This window comes from Bufo gargarizans, chromosome 1 (assembly GCF_014858855.1).
Source record: "Bufo gargarizans isolate SCDJY-AF-19 chromosome 1, ASM1485885v1, whole genome shotgun sequence".
NCBI classification, from domain to species: Eukaryota; Metazoa; Chordata; class Amphibia; order Anura; family Bufonidae; genus Bufo; species Bufo gargarizans.
The window spans coordinates 517,025,047-517,045,917 of NC_058080.1; the positions used below are offsets into that span (position 1 = coordinate 517,025,047).

Below are 20,871 nucleotides of genomic sequence, written 5' to 3' on the forward strand. Positions count from 1 at the left end.
CACGGATCTGACCAGGAAGGGCAGTAATCCGCAGGTCTGGCCGCTCGAGGCCATCCGAGCTTTTGAGGCTCTAAAGTCCGCCTTTGTGTCGGCTCCGATTCTGTCGCATCCCAACCCTGGGTTGCCTTTTGTCCTCGAGGTGGACGCGTCTGAGACGGGAGTAGGCGCCCTCCTGTCTCAGCGTAGAACACCAGAGGGTCCTCTGCTTCCTTGTGGGTTTTACTCCCGGAAACTGTCTTCCGCGGAGTGCAACTATCAGATTGGTGACAGGGAGTTATTGGCCATCGTGCAGGCCCTTAAAGAATGGAGGCACTTGCTCGAGGGCTCGGTGGTTCCGGTTCTCATCCTGACGGACCACAAGAATCTGACCTACCTTTCTGAGGCCAAGAGATTGACACCACGTCAGGCCAGATGGGCTCTGTTCTTGTCACGTTTTAATTACGTGGTCTCCTACCTACCCGGCTCCAAGAACATCAGAGCGGATGCCTTATCACGGCAGTACTCCGAGCTGTCCGGGGAGGAGTCGATTCCGACTACGGTCATACCCCCGAATCAGATCCTGGCCGCTATTCGCACCAGCCTGACTTCTCCTCTGGGTGAGCAGATTTTGGCGGCTCAATCTGGTGCTCCCTCTGGGAGACCCAACGGCAGATGTTTTGTGCCTGAGGAGTTGCGCACTCGGTTGTTGCGAACCTACCATAACTCCAAGGCCGCGGGGCACCCTGGAAAGAATCAGCTGTCCTGGGCGGTTTCACGTCTGTTCTGGTGGCCTTCTCTACGTTCCGACATCGCCGCATATGTAGCGGCATGCTCCGTTTGTGCCCAGAGTAAGTCCCCTCGGCACCTTCCGTTGGGCCTTTTGCAACCCATAGCCACCGGGGAGCGTCCATGGTCACACCTGGGGATGGATTTCATTGTGGACCTCCCTGCATCCCGAGGCCATACGGTCATTCTCATGATTGTGGATCGGTTTTCCAAAATGTGCCACTGTGTTCCTCTCAAGAAGTTACCCTCTGCACAAGAGTTGGCCTCGATTTTTGCCAGGGAGGTCTTCCGGTTGCACGGTTTGCCCAAGGAGATTGTGTCGGATCGGGGGAGTCAGTTTGTGTCCAGGTTCTGGCGCGCCTTTTGCTCCCAGTTGGGGATTCATCTCTCTTTCTCCTCGGCCTACCACCCTCAGTCCAATGGGGCCGCAGAACGATCCAATCAGGCCTTGGAGCAATTCCTTCGTTGCTATGTCTCCGATCACCAAGACAATTGGGTTGACCTCCTGCCTTGGGCTGAGTTTGCCAGGAACACGGCGGTGAACTCTTCCTCTGGGACGTCTCCCTTCATGGCCAATTATGGGTTCCAACCTGCCGTGTTACCGGAGGTATTCTCTCCCCAGGATATTCCGGCTGTGGAGGATCACCTTTCCGTCCTACGTGCTTCTTGGGTACAGATCCAGAGGTCCCTTGAGGTCTCTGCGCAGCGCCAGAAACTCCAGGCTGATCGCAGACGAGCGCCCGCTCCTTCCTACCAGGTCGGAGACCGCGTATGGTTGTCCACCCGCAACCTCAACCTTCGAGTGCCCACTCCCAAGCTGGCGCCTCGCTTTGTTGGTCCCTTCCGAGTGCTTCGCAGGGTAAACCCGGTAGCCTATGCCCTTGCGCTTCCTCCTGGCATGCGGATCTCCAACGTGTTTCATGTCTCCCTGTTGAAGCCACTGGTGTGTAATCGTTTCACTTCCTCGATTCCTCGGCCTCGTCCGGTCCAAGTGGGCAATCGTGAGGAGTATGAGGTGAGCAATATCCTGGACTCACGCCTGGTCCGCGGCCGGGTGCAGTTTTTGGTCCATTGGCGTGGTTATGGTCCAGAGGAGCGTTCCTGGGTTCCCTCCGCAGATGTCCATGCTCCTGTCTTGCTCCGAGCCTTCCACGCACGCTTCCCTCAGAAACCGTTCCTTACTCCGCGGAGGAGGGGCCCTTGAGGGGGAGGTACTGTCATGGTCTTACCTCCTTGCTGTTCCCTTCGTTTGACATGTGCTGGCGGCCATCTTGGTTTCTGGGTTTTCTTGTAGCCTCCCACCCTGCGGCTCCTCCTTCCCACTGGGAGGAGCTGGATGCCTAGCTCATATATATAGGAGGTCTGTGGCTTAAGTTCCTTGCTTGGTCCTCCTGTGTTCACATGCTTCCAAGACTGCTGCTTCTTCTGGTTCCTGATCCTGGCCTCGTCTGACTACCCTGTTGGTTCCTGATTCCGGCTTCGTCTGACTACCCCGTTGGTTCCTGATTCCGGCTTCGTCTGACTACCCCGTTGGTTCCTGATTCTGGCTTCGTCTGACTACCCCGTTGGTTCCTGTTCCTGGCTTCGTCTGACTACCCTTCTGGTTCCTGACCTCTGTCTCCGCAAGACCCTGCTTCGGTTTAGCCATCCGTTCGGACTTTGCTACGGCTTGCTCTTCAATAAAACCTTCTTATTTTCCACTTATCTCTTGTTGTACGTCTGGTTCATGGTTCCATGACAATTTAGATACACTATACCACCAAAGCTTATAGCGCAGGCGCAGGTGCGGGATTTCAGCTGCAGACAGGGCCAGCGGAAGGAGGAGAGCGCTCGCTGGCCCTGTCAATCAAGTGGAGGAGGGGGCGTTTTTTTAGACCGAGGATGCGGCGGCTACCAGCAAGTAACCGCCCAACTTGCTGGTAGTAAATAAATTTGCATATCACAAAAGTACTATTTTTTAAGAATTTAAAGCACAGCCAGAGGTAAGAGGGGTATATATGGACTCTGCGTACATTAGCAATTATATTAAGTCCAATACTGAAAATTGCTGTTTGGGGGGTGACAGAAGCCCTTTAACCCCTTAAGGACCAGGCTCATTTTCACCTTAAGGACCAGGCCATTTTTTGCAAATCTGACCAGTGTCACTTTAAGTGCTGATAACTTTAAAACGCTTTTACTTATACAGGCCATTCTGAGATTGTTTTTTTCGTCACATATTGTACTTCATGACACTGGTAAAATAAAGTCAAAAAAATTATTTTTTTTGCATAATAAAATACCTAATTTACCAAAAATTTTGAAAAATAGCAAATTTCAAAGTTTCAGTTTCTCTACTTCTGTAATACATAGTAATACCCCCAAAAATTGTGATGACTTAACATTCCCCATATGTCTACTTCATGTTTGAATTATTTTGGGAATGATATTTTATTTTTTGGGGATGTTACAAGGCTTAGAAGTTTAGAAGCAAATCTTGAAATTTTTCAGAAATTTACAAAAACCCAATTTTTAGGGACCACTACAGCTCTGAAGTCACTTTGCGAGGCTTACATAATAGAAACCGCCCAAAAATGACCCATTCTATAAACTACACCCCTCAAGGTATTCAAAACTGATTTTACAAACTCGGTTAACCCTTTAGGTGTTGAACAAGAGTTATTGGCAAATGGGGATGAAATTTGAGAATTTCATTTTTTTGCCTAATTTTCCATTTTAACCCATTTTTTCCACTAACAAAGCAAGGGTTAACAGCCAAACAAGACTGTATCTTTATTGCCCTGACTCTGCCGTTTACGGCCACATATGGGGTGTTTCTGTAAACTACTGTACGGCCACACAGCGGGGCGTAGAGTGAAAGGTACGCCGTATGGTTTTTGGAAGCCAGATTTTGCTGGACAGTTTTTTTGACACCATGTCCCATTTGAAGCCCCCTGATGCACCCCTAGAGTAGAAACTCCATAAAAAGTGACCCCATCTAAGAAACTACACCCCTCAAGGTATTCAAAACTGATTTTACAAACTTCGTTAACCCTTTAGGTATTGCACAAGAGTTATTGGCAAATGGGGATGAAATTTGAGAATTTCATTTTTTTTGCCTAATTTTCCATTTTAACCCATTTTTTCCACTAACAAAGCAAGGGTTAACAGCCAAACAAGACTGTATCTTTATTGCCCTGACTGCCGTTTACAGAAACACCCCATATGTGGCCGTAAACTACTGTACGGCCACACAGCGGGGCGTAGAGTGAAAGGTACGCCGTATGGTTTTTGGAAGCCAGATTTTGCTGGACAGTTTTTTTGACACCATGTCCCATTTGAAGCCCCCTGATGCACCCCTAGAGTAGAAACTCCATAAAAAGTGACCCCATCTAAGAAACTACACCCCTCAAGGTATTCAAAACTGATTTTACAAACTTTGTTAACCCTTTAGGTGTTGCACAAGATTTAATGGAAAATAGAGATACAATTTCAAAATTTCACTTTTTTGGCAGATTTTCCATTTTAATTATTTTTCCAGTTACAAAGCAAGGGTTAACAGCCAAACAAAACTCATTATTTATGGCCCTGATTCTGTAGTTTACAGAAACACCTCATATGTGGTTGTAAACTGCTGTACGGGCAAACGGCAGGGCGCAGAAGGAAAGGAATGCCACACGGTTTTTGGAAGGCAGATTTTGCTGGACTGTTTTTTTGACACCATGTCCCATTTGAAGCCCCCCTGATGCACCCCTAGAGTAGAAACTCCAAAAAAGTGACCCCATTTTAGAAAGTACAGAATAGGGTGGCAGTATTGTTGGTACTAGTTCAGGGTAGATATGATTTTTGGTTGCTCTATATTACACTTTTTGTGCGGCAAGGTAACAAGAAATAGCTTTTTTGGCACGTTTTTTTTTTATTTACAACATTCATCTGACAGGTTAGATCACGTGGTAATTTTATAGAGCAGGTTGTCACGGACGCAGCGATACCTAATATGTATACAATTTTTTTTATTTATGTAAGTTTTATACAATAACTTCATTTTTAAAACCAAAAAATCGTTTAGTGTCTCCATAGTCTGAGAGCCATAGTTTTTTCAGTTTTTGGGCGATTATCTTGAGTAGGGTCTCATTTTTTGCGGGATGAGATGACGGTTTGATTGGTACTATTTTGGCGTACTTGCGACTTTTTTGATCACTTTTATTACCTTTTTTGGGAAGTAAGGTGGGCAAAATTTCAATTTTCTCATAGTTTTTATTTTTTTATTTTTATGGCGTTCACTGTGCGGGGAAAGTAACATGACCGTTTTATAGATCAGGTCGTTACGGACGCGGCGATACCTAATATGTGTAGTTTATTTTTTTTTATTTTTTTTTTATTCAGTGATAAATGTTTTTTTTTTATCTTAACTTTTGTCACTTATTTTTTATTTATTTTTTTGACCCAGACCCACTTAGTTCTTGAAGATCCAGTGGGTCTGATGTCTGTAAAATACAGTACAGAACCTATATAGGTTTCTGTACTGTATTTTACTTACACTGAACAGATCTATGCTTTCAGCACAGATCTGTTCAGCACCATGGACAGCAGGACGCCTGAGCAGGCGTCCTGTTGCCATGGGAACCTTCCCCGTCTGCCACAACTTCACAGACGGGGAAGGGTGAGGACGGGGCTTTGGGGGGCTGTCTGGGGGCTCTCTCCCTCTCCCATCGGGGGGCTGCAAAGGCACAGCAGCCCCCCGATCGGAGAGGGAGGGAGCTCCCTCTTACTGTTAACCTTTTCCATACAGCGGTCCGTACGGACCGCTGTATGGAAAGGGTTAAACGGCTGACATCGCATCAACGATGTCAGCCGTTTATACCAGGGTGCCAGCAATGTGCTGGCACCCTGGTATACCCACTGTACACCAACGATTACGCAATAGGAGGCGGGCGGGGGATCGCGATCCCGCCTGCCGCACCGCCCGCCTCCCGCAACGCCCCCACCGCCTGCGACACCCCCCTGCACCACCCGCCGCCATCAAATCATGCAGGGGTGCAGGGGGGGTGTACTATATTGATTTTAGGCACTCTAAAGTTCCCTGACCGCGGGGATCAGAAACTGCAAAAAGCGCAGCAAACCGCAGGTCTGAATTGACCTGCGGTTTGCTGCGATCGCCGACACGGGGGGGGGGGGGTCACATGACCCCCCCCCCCCCCCCCCCCCTGGCGTTTTAACAGGATGCCGGCTGAATGATTTCAGCCGGCATCCTGTTCAAATTAACCCCTGCGGCGCCGGAATGCCGATTTTAAAGTCAGGACGTACCGGTACGTCCTTGGTCCTTAAGGACTCGGGAAATAGGGCGTACCGGTACGTCCTATGTCCTTAAGGGGTTAAAGTGCTTCTCCTCCCGCTGCCCTATAAAAAGGTTATCAGAGGCTACTTTTGGGTAGTGTACATCTTGGTGAGAGGTTGTTGATTGCTAGACATGCCTCTATGAGGTGGACCAAAAGGGCACTAGTACCTTCTTTCAATTGTACAGTTTTTCCCCAAAAAACTTAACCTTTTGCTCTAATATTGTAATCGCATATATGATCATTACACACAAAGTTTCATTCTATTCCAACAACTCCTTGTTGCGTTTTTTTTTGTCAATGAGTGTACATCAGTCTACTGTGTTTTACTGCTGTGTGGTTTAACCCTTGTGTACATTACTGTGCTTCTTCCTACAGAAATCCCCTTATTTCACGTGCTGAATGCAAGAATTACCTTTGGCAGTGTGAATACTTGCTCCACGGCAGAGGAGAAGTCTCCAACCACTCCAACCACTCCAACAGGAACACCAGATGAAGGTGAAGGCTCATGGCTGATGATATTCTGCATGAAATAGGAGTATGAAAGTGCAGCTTTTTGGGAATATTTTGGTCATACTTCATATGCTTTTTACATCCTTTTTTTTTTTTTTTTTTTTTTTTTTTAGCCGCTGCTGCTCCAACATTTGAAGTAGATCAATCTGTCTTTGAGATTCCACCGTCATACCATATTCAGGAAAATGGAAGGAGCCTACATATTCGTGATGAAGATGATGAAATCATGCAGTTTGCTATTCAGCAGAGTCTTCTAGAGTGCAGTGGCAATCAGGTCAGCTTTACATATGCACCCAATGAATGTTTGGTAAAAATTAATTGGCAGTACAGTGTTTAAGCGGAGCTATTATCTCAACTGCACACAAACAGAATTTTAAGTTGTCCCTGAAAAAGGTGTCTTTTTTGCAACAGTATAGATAATTAATGGGATTTAGCCATCAAGGTGTTTATGACTGTTTAATAATTAGGGCTTGTAGATGTAATAGAGGAGGGTCTCCCAACCCCTCTATTAGTCAAAGCAGTGAGCTGCTGTGAAGGGTAGCTCTACCTCTAGGGAGATCTCAGTGGCCACCTGTGCAGGAAATAACTCTCTAGATGTGTATATTCTAAGGCCCCTTTCACACAGGCAAGTTTTCCGTGCGGGTGCGATCCGTGCGGCGAACGTATGGCACCCGCACTAAATCCTGACCCATTCATTTCTATGGGGCTGTGCACATGAGCGTTGTTTTTAACGCATCACTTGTGCGTTCAGTTGAAATCGCAGTATGCTCTATATTGTCCAATTTTGACGTGACGCAGGCCCCATAGAAGTGAATAGGGTGTGTGAAAATCGGATGGAATCCGCAAGCAAGTACGGATGCCGTGCGATTTTTCTCACGCGAGTGCAACGCGTGACAATGTTTTGCACTCGCACGGGAAAATCACGCATTTTCCCGCAACGCACCCGGCTCTTATCCGGGCAAAAAAACTGACGCCCGTGTGAAAGAGGCCTAAGAGTTATTTCATGTACATGCAACCCACGGCATATATATCATGTGTGATGGTGTGGCAAGATACATATAAGTGTAGGACAGTGGTGAGGGCAGTCTGTCTGGTATAAGGCAGCTTTTTTAGCTTTTTCCTGGGGTGTCGCTTAAATGAAGACTTGAAGGCAACAAATGCCCTCAGTTCACTGGAAGGGGTTGTCCAACCCTTAACGAGGACCTATTACCTCTCCTGACATGTCTGGTTTAGTAACTTTAGAATCTATTTATTGGGCCAAATAAGTTTGCACTTACAAGGAATTTGACTTGGCAGTTGACTGACAGACACAAACTAAACAGTACAAGGACAGACAGTCTGGTTATTGCAGGACAAGGACAGTATGTGAGTTTTAGTGGCAAGAAACAGGGAGAAGTGTTCGTTTTCAGTTCTGTGCTGTAATGCTTTCAAGTCATAGCGGCTTTAGCGTGGTTCTGCATTAAGCAAGGCAACTGCCTGAGGGAAAAGCTGTTCCTGTGCCTGGAAGTTTTAGTAGCCACTGAACGGTATCTCACTCCTGAAGGCATAGGCTGGAAGATGGAGTGAGAGGGGTCTGAGGCAATCTTAGCCGCTCTCTTTCTACACCTGCTAGCGTGAAGATCCTGCAGGGAAGGTAAGCTACAGCCAATTATCATTTCCGCTGTTCGGATGATGCGGTGCAGTCTCACCTTTTCTAATACTGAGCAATAGCCGAACCATACAGTCATAGATGATGTCATGATGGATTCGATGATCGCGGTGTAGAACTGCAACATTCATTTTTGTAAATGGAAGTCTTACTGAGGCTCACCAGTCGATCAATATAGATAGAGGTGCTCAATCACCGGTTTTCTAGGATTTATCACCATTTTTTCTAGGATTTATCGAATAGACTTTCTCAATACCTCGAACACTAGATATAACTCCGTCTATTTTTACGCATATTTTTATTTATCTAGTTATATATGTTCTTACAATTTTATATAAACAAATAGCTATATACAACAACGTAAATTGCATATTCAACTAATAATAATTAATAAATATAGTTCTCTAAACCAAATGTGAGTGTGCCATCACAACTTTCTTTTCCAACACAACTTAATCTCACGGTTCTATAGGTGTACCGGTGATTGAGCACCTCTATCTATATTGATCGACTGGTGAGCCTCAGTAAGACTTCCATTTATATTATACCTACACCTATCTGGTGTGCTCCCAACCGATCAAATATGGACATTTGGAGCCATATGGAAAACAAATGCAAGAAAATAGATACATACTCATTTGACGATCACAATACTAGTAAAACCCCAACAGATCCACTAATATCGCTATCAATTTCATTTAAAGAATTAGAAAAATTACTACACAAACAATTGAAACACAGATGGGAAATAAAATCACTCACTCAATGCCTAGAGAGAGGACAGATACCAAAAGGACTAACCCTAACCAAAGACCCATCACAAGATCTACTCAGTACAGAATTTAAAGAAGAATGGGATTCTTTTTTGAAAGCACAATCGTGCATTTTAGTAGAATTAATAATAAAAAGAAGAAAGCAACTATTAGAAGACACTATCACACCAATAGAGAAACTAAAAGAAAAAATTGAATTATTCCAAAAAGATGATGAATACCACAAATGGACAGAAAGACTATGTAAAGGTCTAGACTCACTAGAAAAAGAAATAATATACAAGAAAACTAAAAAACTAAAACATTACCAATATGAAGAGCAAACTACACACAATACCGAACATAACCTTTATGAGGAACAAAATAATCAACTAGCAGATCATATAAACTATGCATCATCCAATCATCACCAAAACCACACCAACACAGAAAAGGGAAGGGAATATGAAAACATAAAAGAAAAAACAAAGAAGAACAACCATAATCCAACAACTAATAACTCACCTACTCAATATAGTGTGCCAACAACCAATAGATATGAAACACTGGCGACCCCACATTTTTTAGACGTAACTCCCCCTCACCACAAAACCAGACAAAAAGAGACACCGATACCAATTCCGGGGAAAAAATACAGCCAGATACATTCTCCCACCCACGATTACAATTTGAGACACAGACAAACCAACAATTCGATATATCAACCACGAAGCGGAACCACACAATACAGACAACAATACCATTACCAAAGGGACCCACCACAACAAACATGGATTCCATCCAAAACACGCACACAGCAACGAAGAGAAAGATACGAAGAGGAAGGAGAAAATCAATACTCAAACAGACATCACAACAGATAGAACAAGAGGACATTATAGTCAATTTAAGCCAGACAGATCTTACGTTAACCCAAAAAAATTTATTAAATAAGGGACTCAATTTCGCCCCAACTAATAATTTGGACAAATTTTCAACCTATATTGGTATTGAAAAATACATTAGGAAACTATGTTTGAAAAAATACCACCTAAAAAACACACTTACTCCACAGTTACCAGAAAGTAATATACATTCACACACAACATTAAAAAGCAAATCCAAACATTTCCCAAGACAGGAGATAAGCCAAGAAATTGCAACATTTCGTAAGAGTGTAGAACAAGATATCAGGAAATTGAAAATATTTTCAACTTCAAATAATCTGACAAGAAAAGAAAGGGAGGCAATGAAAGAACTTCAAGCAATGGAAACAATAACTATCCGCCCAGCAGACAAAGGAGGAGCGATAGTTATACTAGACTCCAATAATTATAATCAAGAGTGTACACGCCAACTCACAGATTGCACAACATACCGCAGACTAAAACAAGATCCCACAGAAGAATACCAAAAGAAATTGGTAGAGTACTGCACCACAGGTTTAAACGATGATATTCTCCTGGAACGAGAACACAAATTCATCATATCCACACAAAAACGACTACCTGCTTTTTACTGCATACCCAAAATACACAAAAACCCAACTGCTCCCCCCGGAAGACCCATCATCTCAGGGATAGGATCAATAACTTCCAACCTGTCAGAATACATCGATAAAATAATACAACCATATGTGAAAATAATTCCTTCCTACATAAAAGACACTACAGCTATCATTACTACATTAGAAACAATAGAGTACAATGAGAATTGGACACTTGGGACATTGGATGTAAATTCGTTATACACCATAATTGATCACACACAGGGTATAGCAGCACTTAAGAAACATCTAACAGATTATTCGTCACTCAAAACAGACCAAATAAATTTCATTACAACTGGGGTTCACTTTATATTAACTCATAATTATTTCATATTCAACTCAGAATTTTACCAACAACAAATTGGCACAGCAATGGGCACCAGATTCGCCCCGAGCTATGCAAACATCTTTATGGCAGAATGGGAACGCGAGGTGGTTGCCCCTAGGCTCGGGGCGAGTCTGGTTCTATGGAGAAGATATATAGACGATGTGATATTCATATGGCAAGATACAGACAGCTCCTTACAATCATTTCTAAATGAAATCAATAACAACAAACTAAACTTAAGATTCACATCCAACACAACAAAGACTCAAATAGAATTCCTTGATCTAAAAATCCAAGTTGAAAACACCAAACTAATATGCAGTACCTACCAAAAACCTGTAATGAAAAATAATCATATCTTATTCTCCAGTTGCCATCTCCCACAATGGCTAACGAATATTCCAACAAATCAGTTCAGAAGATTAAAAAGGAATTGCACTCTAAACACCAAATTTGAAGAAGAAGCCACACAAATGAAAAAGCAGTTTACAAATAAAAAATACCCAGACAAAATATTAGACATTGCACTAAACAAAGTTAAAAGAATGGAGAGACAGGAATTTTTCAAAGAAAAAGAAAATGTAACCATACAACAAAAAGAAGAAGCAAGACTAATCTTACCCTACAATTCTCAACATAAAAACATTGCCAAAATCATTAACAAACACTGGCACCATCTACTCAAAGACAAAACCATAGGTTCATTACTTAACACTACACCATCAATAGTCTACACCAAAGCCCCTAATCTAGGACTAAAAATAGCTCCCACGATAAAACAGAAAACAAAAAAAGTACAAAACAACTGGCTTTCTATGAAAGGCTTTTTTAGATGTGGGCGATGCAACAACTGCAAAGTGACCAACTTCCCTAAAAAAACCTTACAAGTCTGTTCTACACAAAATTCATTTAAATTACAAATAGAAGAATGTATAACATGCAATACCACAGACGTCATATACTTACTGGAATGCCCGTGTCATAAACAATACATTGGTAGAACAAAAAGACAACTGAAAAAAAGAGTATCAGAACACATAGCAAACATTAAAAAAGGATATGAACAACACACACTATCCAAACATTACAAAACATACCATAACAGTGATCCATCGTCTCTCAAATTTACAGCTCTGGAAAAAATTCACAAACCATGGAGAGGAGGAAATCATATCAATAATATGTCACGAAATGAATCCAAGAGAATCTACGAATTTGACACCCTAATACCTGCAGGTCTAAATGCGGAAATAGAGATCTTTGGATTCCTGTGATCGTGGGGAGGTGCCTCTCTGGGAAAGAGAAATATAGGTCAGGCTGTTTACCAGCACCTCTATCTCCTCTCCCACTTGGGCCCCTCTCCCCCATACACATCCTCAATTCTCCATATAACCGAACTTATACACGTTTGAATCATACAGAAATTGTAAAAGAAATGGAAAATGAAAACTATTTCAATGACAAATATCATCGGAAAGCCAAACCACTATTAATAGGAAATCATTTAGCTAGATTTGAAATGAAAAAGGCACCATAGTTTCAGAAAACACTTGGGTATCACAGAAAACCTACATGAAGAAAAAACGTACATAAACCGCATTAGAAACGCAAGGACTATAAAAACACCACTAATGCACCAATACTACCTCTAGATAATGATACATATAAGCGAAATAACCCGTCAAACATAAAATAAATCAAAATTAATACCAAACACTCACTATGACATAACCTGAAATGACAAATATCATAATAGAAAGAAACCTCCATGAATACCACCCAGACAGGATTCAAACAATAAAGTGGAGAGAAAACACAACATATATAACTTCCATCCTCACTTATAAGAGAAAATCCGATTATAAACAATAAACAATATCCTGAAACAACTACAATTTAAAATTGTAACAAAATTGAAAACAAAACGCACCGTAACCGCATATATATATATATAAGAACCGCTAGTAAAGCACAGAAGAAGAAAAATAGAACTAGGAATGAGATCAAAAATTTACAATACAGGCTCCATTACTGCAATATAAATCAGGCCTAATAAGAAATAGATGACAACACAATTAATGTAAACATTCACTCATCTATCCCATTTCCATTTTTTATCTCCATTACCATCTTTCTGGACAATATAGTGCCAAGTAAATCCAGACCAGGATTTATAAAAACCGCGTCCAGACCAGGACTTACTAACAACCTAAACTAATTGATGGCACCACCCCTTAAAGGAACCAGCATTTAAACCCTGACTCGCTCCAGACATATCACAACTTGACCACTGAGGAAGGGACCATAAGCGTCCCGAAACGCGTCTGGTCGGAGGAACGAGTGAGGACCTAAAGGATATCCAAGATTTGAAACTGTTTAGCATCGGAAGACAACATATTCGCATCGGCGCTATTCCATTCTTTCATATTTCCCGCAGCAAAAAGGATTGGCCAATCAGGAACCTAAACACCGTGTGACGTGCATCTGCATCATCATCACGTGCAACATCACATGGTAAGGCGAGAGATCACGTGGGACGCCACGCAGGTCCTTGCATAAAGGAACATATCGTAACGGAAGAAGAGGGGTAATGTAAATCTTTCAAACTCCATATTATTCTTCCTTGTGTGATTACAACTACCAGACTCGCCGATCGTGACGGACTAATGAAAGAGCTATATTGGGAAACTTTATAACAGATTCCATTCATTTATATATTGCCATTAAGATATCTGCTCTTCTACCAAAGGGCGGACGTTTTAGCAGGGCGGACGTTTTAGCAGCAAGAAACCGGACAAATAGAAGAACTAATTCCTAACCAGCAAATATCCAACATTGTTTTTACTATTTACCAACATCACGTTCACCACCTTGAATATTTACTATATTTTTAAAAGAACACTTATTTTCCAACTTTTTTGTGCACAATAGCTACTCGAGTGAAAGATCACTAATTTTTATAATTTTTATATTTCTTATAATTTTTCCTGATTGAATATACACCATATTTTTTTCACACATATATCACGCTTGTTCTTGATTGGATATATACAGGACTGCCTTCTATCTGCAACTTTTTTTTTTTTTTTTTTGCATATCCAGCGAAAAAATAACAACAATCCGCTTCAACAAACCATTTTATTGAAATTTGATGACCATTTTTTCTAGGATTTATCGAATAGACTTTCTCAATACCTCGAACACTAGATATAACTCCGTCTATTTTATTCCTATTTTTTTTTACTAGCTCAATTTTTACGCATATTTTTATTTATCTAGTTATATATGTTCTTACAATTTTATATAAACAAATAGCTATATACAACAACGTAAATTGCATATTCAACTAATAATAATTAATAAATATAGTTCTCTAAACCAAATGTGAGTGTGCCATCACAACTTTCTTTTCCAACATTCATTTTTGTGGTAGGGCAAACTTTTTCAGCTGCCGTAGGTGGTACATCCTCTGTTGCGCTTTCTTGATGATAGAGACAGTATTGTTGTTCCATTTTAGGTTGTTGGAAATTGTGGTCCCAAGAAACTTGAATGACTCTACTCGGGTTACTGTAGATCCATTTATGATTAGGGGGAGATCTCCTAAAGTCTATTATCATCTCCATGGTCTTAAGAGCATTAAGTTCCAAGTTGTTGTTGTTGCTGCACCAGGAGGAAAGCTGTCCCACTTCATGCCTATATGCAGACTCCATGTATCTCCATGTAGTAACAAATCTGGAGCATCTATTCTTATGACTCTGTTGTGCCATTCTTCTGCTATTGTACCTACTAGACATGAATGAATTGGCAGCAGTCTGCAATAAACGTCCGTCTGCGTTTTACCCGCTGGGGTGTGCGCCTGGAAATCTGACACTGGTAGCACTGATTAGATAATGTCAGACTGTGAAGGGACACATCCCCAACAGACTGCAAATTGCTGTCAATTCCTTAAAAAACTTCTAGAAGAAATAATGGAGAAATGTCACAAAATAGAATCATATGAAAAGAATAGTTATTGAAGGAGGAATGCAAGTAGCTACTAAAACAGACATTTCAGGAGAGGTGACAGGTTCACTTTAAAGGGGTTGTCCCATTAAGACAACTTAATTAGGGGAAGTGTAATGGAGCTGTGGTCATGTATGGGTCTTGCCATTCCATTCCGCTGTATTGGGTACCGGAGATAGCCGAGCGCTTGTACGCTGCTGTCTTCGGCAGATCCATAGAGTTGACTGAGTGGTGTATGTGCATGCAAGGCTGCCGCATCTTTCAAACGGGGAGCATGAGCCCCTGTTCCCATAATGGGCAGGAGACCCAGCGTTGGACCCTCGCCAATTACGCACATCCTTTATTCTGTTGATAGAGGATAAGTTGTTTTAAAGGGGTAATCCAATAGTACAAATACCCCTCACAATGCCTGGGCCCCTCCCATAAACGATACTTACTCGGTCCCTGGCACCTGCATACCTCGGGATCTCTGCACGGCCACCGCTGCATCTCCCCTTCGCGTGGATCAAAACATCTGGCGACAGTGGGAGCACCCAATAGCAAGCCGCAATGGTGACCACTGCTTTTGGCTGCTCCCTCCCGTCGCCGGATGTTTTGATCCGCGCGGTGGCCCTTCAGACATCCGGAGTAACGCCGGGTGCCGGGGACCAGCTAAGTATCGTCTACAGGAGGGACCTAAGCACTGGGGGGGGGGGAGTATTTGTACTATTGGGTAACGCCTTTTAATGTGACAAGCCTTTTAAAATAAAACACACAGGGGGACATTTGTCAAAACTGGTGCTAAGGAAAACTGGTTTAGTTGCCCATATCAACCAATGACCTTGACCCGTTCATTTTCCAAAAGAGCGGTGAAAAAATAAACCTAATCTGGTTACTACCAGCAAGTGAACCAGTTTTCCTTAGCACCAGTTTTAATAAATGTCCACCACAATTATGTATATGTATGGAACATATTTGTAGTCTGTGAGTTTCGCTTGCAGACAGTAAAGCCATACACTTACTAAATAATATGCTACCAGATACAATTATGTGCAGCTCAACCTATTACAGTAAGGCTAGCTTCACACTAGTGATCAGAGCTCCAGCAGAGGCCGCAGCCCTAGTATTTGTTCGACGGATACTTCACGTTTTTGACTGGTTGCGGCCCGATCTCTGCCATTCCCCATTATAGTTAATGGGGCCCAGGGGGCAGTCAGGCAGCATCCGCCAATGCCAGATCTAGAGGCTGTTCCGGCAGGGAAGTCTGAAACGCTCGTGTGACACTAGCTTAATAACAGCCACTTGAAACGGTAGAATTGCTGTCATCCTGTGTGCACTGTGATATGCGGTTATCTCTGAAACACCATTTCAGTACAAACTATTTGAACTGCCATATTCTGCCTTTGTTTTTATAGCAAATGTCACAAAGCCATTCAAATGGAAGCTTTTCTTCAAATCAGGTGTTTGATGCCCAGTATGAAAGGTAAGGTATAAATTTGTCCAATACATGCAATATAAAATCGCTTCCTTTTAGGCCCTTCAATATGAGGGGTATATTTTGTTGCTTTCTTTAGTTCAGCCAGAAGCTGAAATGTATGCGTCTGTGATCGTCTCAGGGCAGTAAAGGGTTTATGACAAACTCACAGGTGTACGCTTATCCAAGGACATGTTTTTTGTTTTTTTTAAGGAGTTGGTTAACCGCCATGAATATGGACACACTTACATAGTACTTGCATGCATATATATATATAAAAAAAAAAAAAAAAAAAACACATACACACTGTGGCACACATACACACAAATATACTTCCAGTGGAGTGGCGGCATGGTGGGGTAAGCGGCATGAACACCAGTAAATGTTTGGCAGGGTGCATGCCTAGGGTTCATAAGGCTCTGACGTGCACTGGCTAGGGTTAATTAGCCCCTAAGTGGGGTCTGGCCTGAATGCACAGCAGACAGGTATAGCCAAGTGATAAAGTATAGAGAAGCCAGATACACCATATTGGACTATGCTACAGTACAATATATTGTATGTGAGACTGTAGTTTATCACTAGGCTATAACAGTCTGCTGTGCTTTCACCCCAGACCCTACCTAGGGGCTTATTAACTGTAGCCAGTGCAAGTGAGGGGCTCATTAACTGTAGCCAGTGCCCCCCAGGAGCTTATTAACTGTAGACAGTGCCCCTAGGGGCTTATTAATTCTAGTCAGTGACACCCAGAGTCGTAATTTACCATAGCCAGTGCCCCCCCAGGGGCTTAGGGCTTATTAACTCTAGCCAGTGCCCCCCCCCCAGGGGCTTATTAACTCTAGCCAGCCCCCCCCCCCCCCAGGGGCTTATTGACTCTAGCCAGTGCCCCCCCCCCCCCCCCCCAGGGGCTTATTAACTCTAGTCAGTGCCCCCCCAGGGTCTTTATTTAAAGTGGTTGTCTGACTTCAGCAAATGGCATTTATCTTGTAGAGAAAGTTAATGCAAGCCACTCACTAATGTATTGTTTTTATCCATATTGCTTCGTTTGCTGACTAGACTAATTTTTGCATCACATTATACAATTCTCGTTTCCATGGTTACAACCACCCTGCAGTCCACCATCGGTAGCCATGCTTGCACACTATAGGAAAAAGCTCCGGCCTATGTACGTTCCTATGGTTCTGGCCACCAGAGAGGCCAGTGCTATTTCTATAGTGTGCAAGGAGGGCCACCGATGGTGGACTGCAGGGTGGTTGTAACCATGGAAACGAGAATTGTATAATGTGATGGAAAAATTAGTCTAGCTCTAGCAAAGGAAGCAATATGGACAATCGCAGCACATTAGTAAGTGCCTTGTATTAACTTTTTCTACATTATAAGTGCCACTTGCTGAAGTGAGACAACCCCTTTAACGTTGAGTGAACCCCGTTTGTTACAAAGATACCAGGTGTCTGCACGCATCTCTTAGGGACAGGTATATTCAGAAAGTGCACACACACACAATTATGATGCATTGCAGTAGTCGCAGATACACAGTAATATATTTGTGGCAGTCACAGTAAAAACGGTGACTTGACCGCACTGTGAATATACCCTAATAGATGGTCAGCACTGGTTAGTGAGGCAACGAAGTGTATAGCATTAGGTATATAAATTAAGTTACAATTCCAGCTCACCTTGTGCATAAATACTCCGTGTGCACGGAAGGACCAAGGGGTTCCTCCATTCAATCACTGATGTCACTTTGCACTCACTGCCACCAGACCACCACTGCTGCCTAGAGCCCCCTCACTCTGGTTTTGCCTTCCAGAGTGCCACTACTACCATGACCAGACCTCCTTGTTCAGTTGCTACTGTATTGAGTTTTGCTCGGTCTACTTCTCTGGTCCCTAAGTAAGAGATCTGGTGGTTCAAGAAACGTCGGGTCTTGGCTTCTGTCGGATAAACTTTAAATGCACTGAGGACAGTTATAGAGTAATAGACTAGTAATGGTTTCCCTGCATAAATGGCAACCTCTTAACATTATGCATGAATTACTGGAACTTTCTTACTTCTTCTTGGCTAAAAATACTCCTCAAAAATGCTAAGAGGAGTCTTTTTACTCTTTTGGAAAAAAATGTAGTGTGACCTCTGGCACCTCCCTATTCACAGGGTCAGGTTCTTGAGATAGGTGCGGGTCCCACCTCAGGACCTAGTGGACATTTTATACATATCCTGTGTCTCTACTTGCAATACCTTTTTAAAAAGAACTTCAGATGGCTGTTTATGTAGACTCACATTTAAAGGAAATCCAACTTTGTCTTATCTGTATCCATCAGGGCTCTGCAGGAAAGCCTTTTTGCCAACTCTCAAAGCGTCCACCCCCCTCTCAGCAGCCATTCTCAAACCTTTGACAAAGACTTACAATTTGCTATGGAACAGTCTGCCAAGGAACAAGAAGAACAAGAAAAGATGCGTCTCCAAGAAGAGGCCGAGCTGGCAGAGATTCTCCGGCTCTCTCTTACAGAGAAATAAACTGTGTGAATTACAAGATAATGACACTGGCTTGGGAACCTCTCATGATACGGGTCTAGCCTTCACCTTTCTAATGCCAGCAGTGAAGATGCCATGCGTGAGGGCATAAGGTCACTCCACAGACTCTGTATCTACCAAAGAACTGTACATTTTTGATACTTTTGATGTTTATTTTTTTTTTCCATTGCTTTAAAGACTTTCACACCAGGGACTCTGCCTCCTTCCTTCTGATTTCTAGTAGTCAAACAGGCATCGTAATAAGCGACTATTGGCGGAGAGTAAATTCAGGATGTAAATGGAATGGATTGGTTTACAGCTTCTCCCTTTTCAGGAAGCGGTATAGCAGAAGTGTCCTTTTTTTTTAGTTTCTAGATACAGATGTAGCTAAAGTAAATGCAGAGCCGTGTAGACCCCCATGTATGTAAATACTGTATATCTGGTGAGTCTTTTAGTTGAACTAGAGCTTACCGGAAGTTGGCACCAGAAGGTGCCACAACTTTGGTTCGGTTACGGAATCTATTCAAGTGCTATGTAAAAATTTAAATGATAGAACAAAAATACTTTGTAACAATGGAACAAAACCATTTCCAGGTAAGATCACAAAGGCTGTGTTGAAGCACCTGGGACAATGTAGTCTATGGTTTGTACTAAACTAATGAATAGAAGATGATCGATTTTTCCAGTTAGGCAGCCTGTACACCTTCTGGTGGTGGGACATTACCCTTTCCAGAAGGCCTCACCAGTAAATGGCAGAGATTGTGCGGACGACTACAGTTGCCTTTCCCAGTTGACTCTCGTGGTGCTATAGAGAAGATATTTTCATTACACATTTTAAACAGATGTCAGAAATTTCCTGATTTATTTTATTTTTTTCTTCTTGTACAAATGTGCAACTTTCCAAGTAAGGCAAAGGTTTAAAGGAGAACTCTATTCAAAAATGAAAAATCGTTAAGTGTATTTATGGTCTTACCACATTATAAATTCTATACGCGCTCGCTTTGTTACAGTATGGTTTCTACATTGTAGCAGGTAATGGCTTTCATTTATTTATTTATTATTTTAGCAGATCTCCCACCCCAGGAAATATCAGCCATGCATTACCCATCCCTACATAATAAGCAGTGGGCAGGTGCATAGAGCCACGTTCCTGCCAAACTCCACCCTCTGTAAAAAAAAAAAAAGAATACATTTAGAAAATCCAATCTGACAATGAGGCTAAGCTAAAGTTTCCAACCATGATCATGACTGATATCCTTCATGCACAGGTTACTGTTACGTGGGGCTTTGAATGCAGATAATATTTTAAAAATCTCATTACAATTTTTAAGTGTGTAATCTGCGGTGCAGATTTCGAAAAATGCAGCATGGTGGCTCAGTGGTTAGCGCTGGGGTCCTGGGTTCAGATATGACCAAGGACATCACCTGCATGGAGTTTGTATGTTCTCCCTGTGTTTGCACGGATTTCCTCCAGGTATTCTGGTTTCTTCCTTTTATACTTCAAAGACATACTTATAGGGAAATTAGATTGTGAGCTCCATTGGAGACAGAGAGTCATCGTTTAAAACTTTGCGGAATGTGTCGTCGCTATATGAGGAAGTCAAATAAATGTCAATTCTTTCTGAGGATTTTCATTTCGAACTTCAAAGAGTGAAATCTGGGTTAAATGCGCAACATAATCCACAAGTAACACATATGCGGATTTTGCTGCAGATTAAAATGTACACACAGCAAATTCTACATGCAAATCCACTTGGAAAATCTGTATAAAATACATTCACATGTATACGTGTGCTTGTGGCTTTTCAGGGGATTTTCTGACTTTTAGAAAAAAAAAAAAAAAAAAGGAAGAGACTCCATTAGGCTGAATTCACACTTAAGTTATTTCCATCAGTTATTGTGAGCCAAAACCAGCAGTGAAGCCTACTCAGCGGTCAGGTGTAATGGCAAGATTTTCTCCTGTTTTTGTGTTTTTGACCCAAACCTGGCTTTTGCTTATTATAACTGATGGAAATAACTGACCAAATAACTGAAGTGTGAA

The 20,871-nt window shown here is 42.4% G+C and overlaps 1 protein-coding gene across 4 annotated transcripts in view; it reads left to right on the forward strand.

The window, feature by feature from the left end:
* The window catches only part of ANKRD13A (ankyrin repeat domain 13A), a 63,837-nt gene extending 43,259 nt beyond the window's left edge, over window positions 1-20,578 (forward strand). For 3 of the 4 annotated variants that reach the window (XM_044275371.1, XM_044275372.1, XM_044275374.1), the window contains exons 13-16: window positions 6,456-6,575; window positions 6,704-6,864; window positions 16,264-16,331; window positions 18,638-20,578. In XM_044275371.1, the coding sequence (XP_044131306.1) occupies window positions 6,456-6,575; window positions 6,704-6,864; window positions 16,264-16,331; window positions 18,638-18,833 (545 nt within the window). In that variant the 3' untranslated portion in view covers window positions 18,834-20,578. Of the gene's footprint in view, window positions 1-6,455; window positions 6,576-6,703; window positions 6,865-13,304; window positions 13,683-16,263; window positions 16,332-18,637 lie in introns of those variants that run through there. The other variant, XM_044275375.1, reaches the window with a different exon arrangement.
* Window positions 20,579-20,871: the final 293 nt, after the last annotated feature.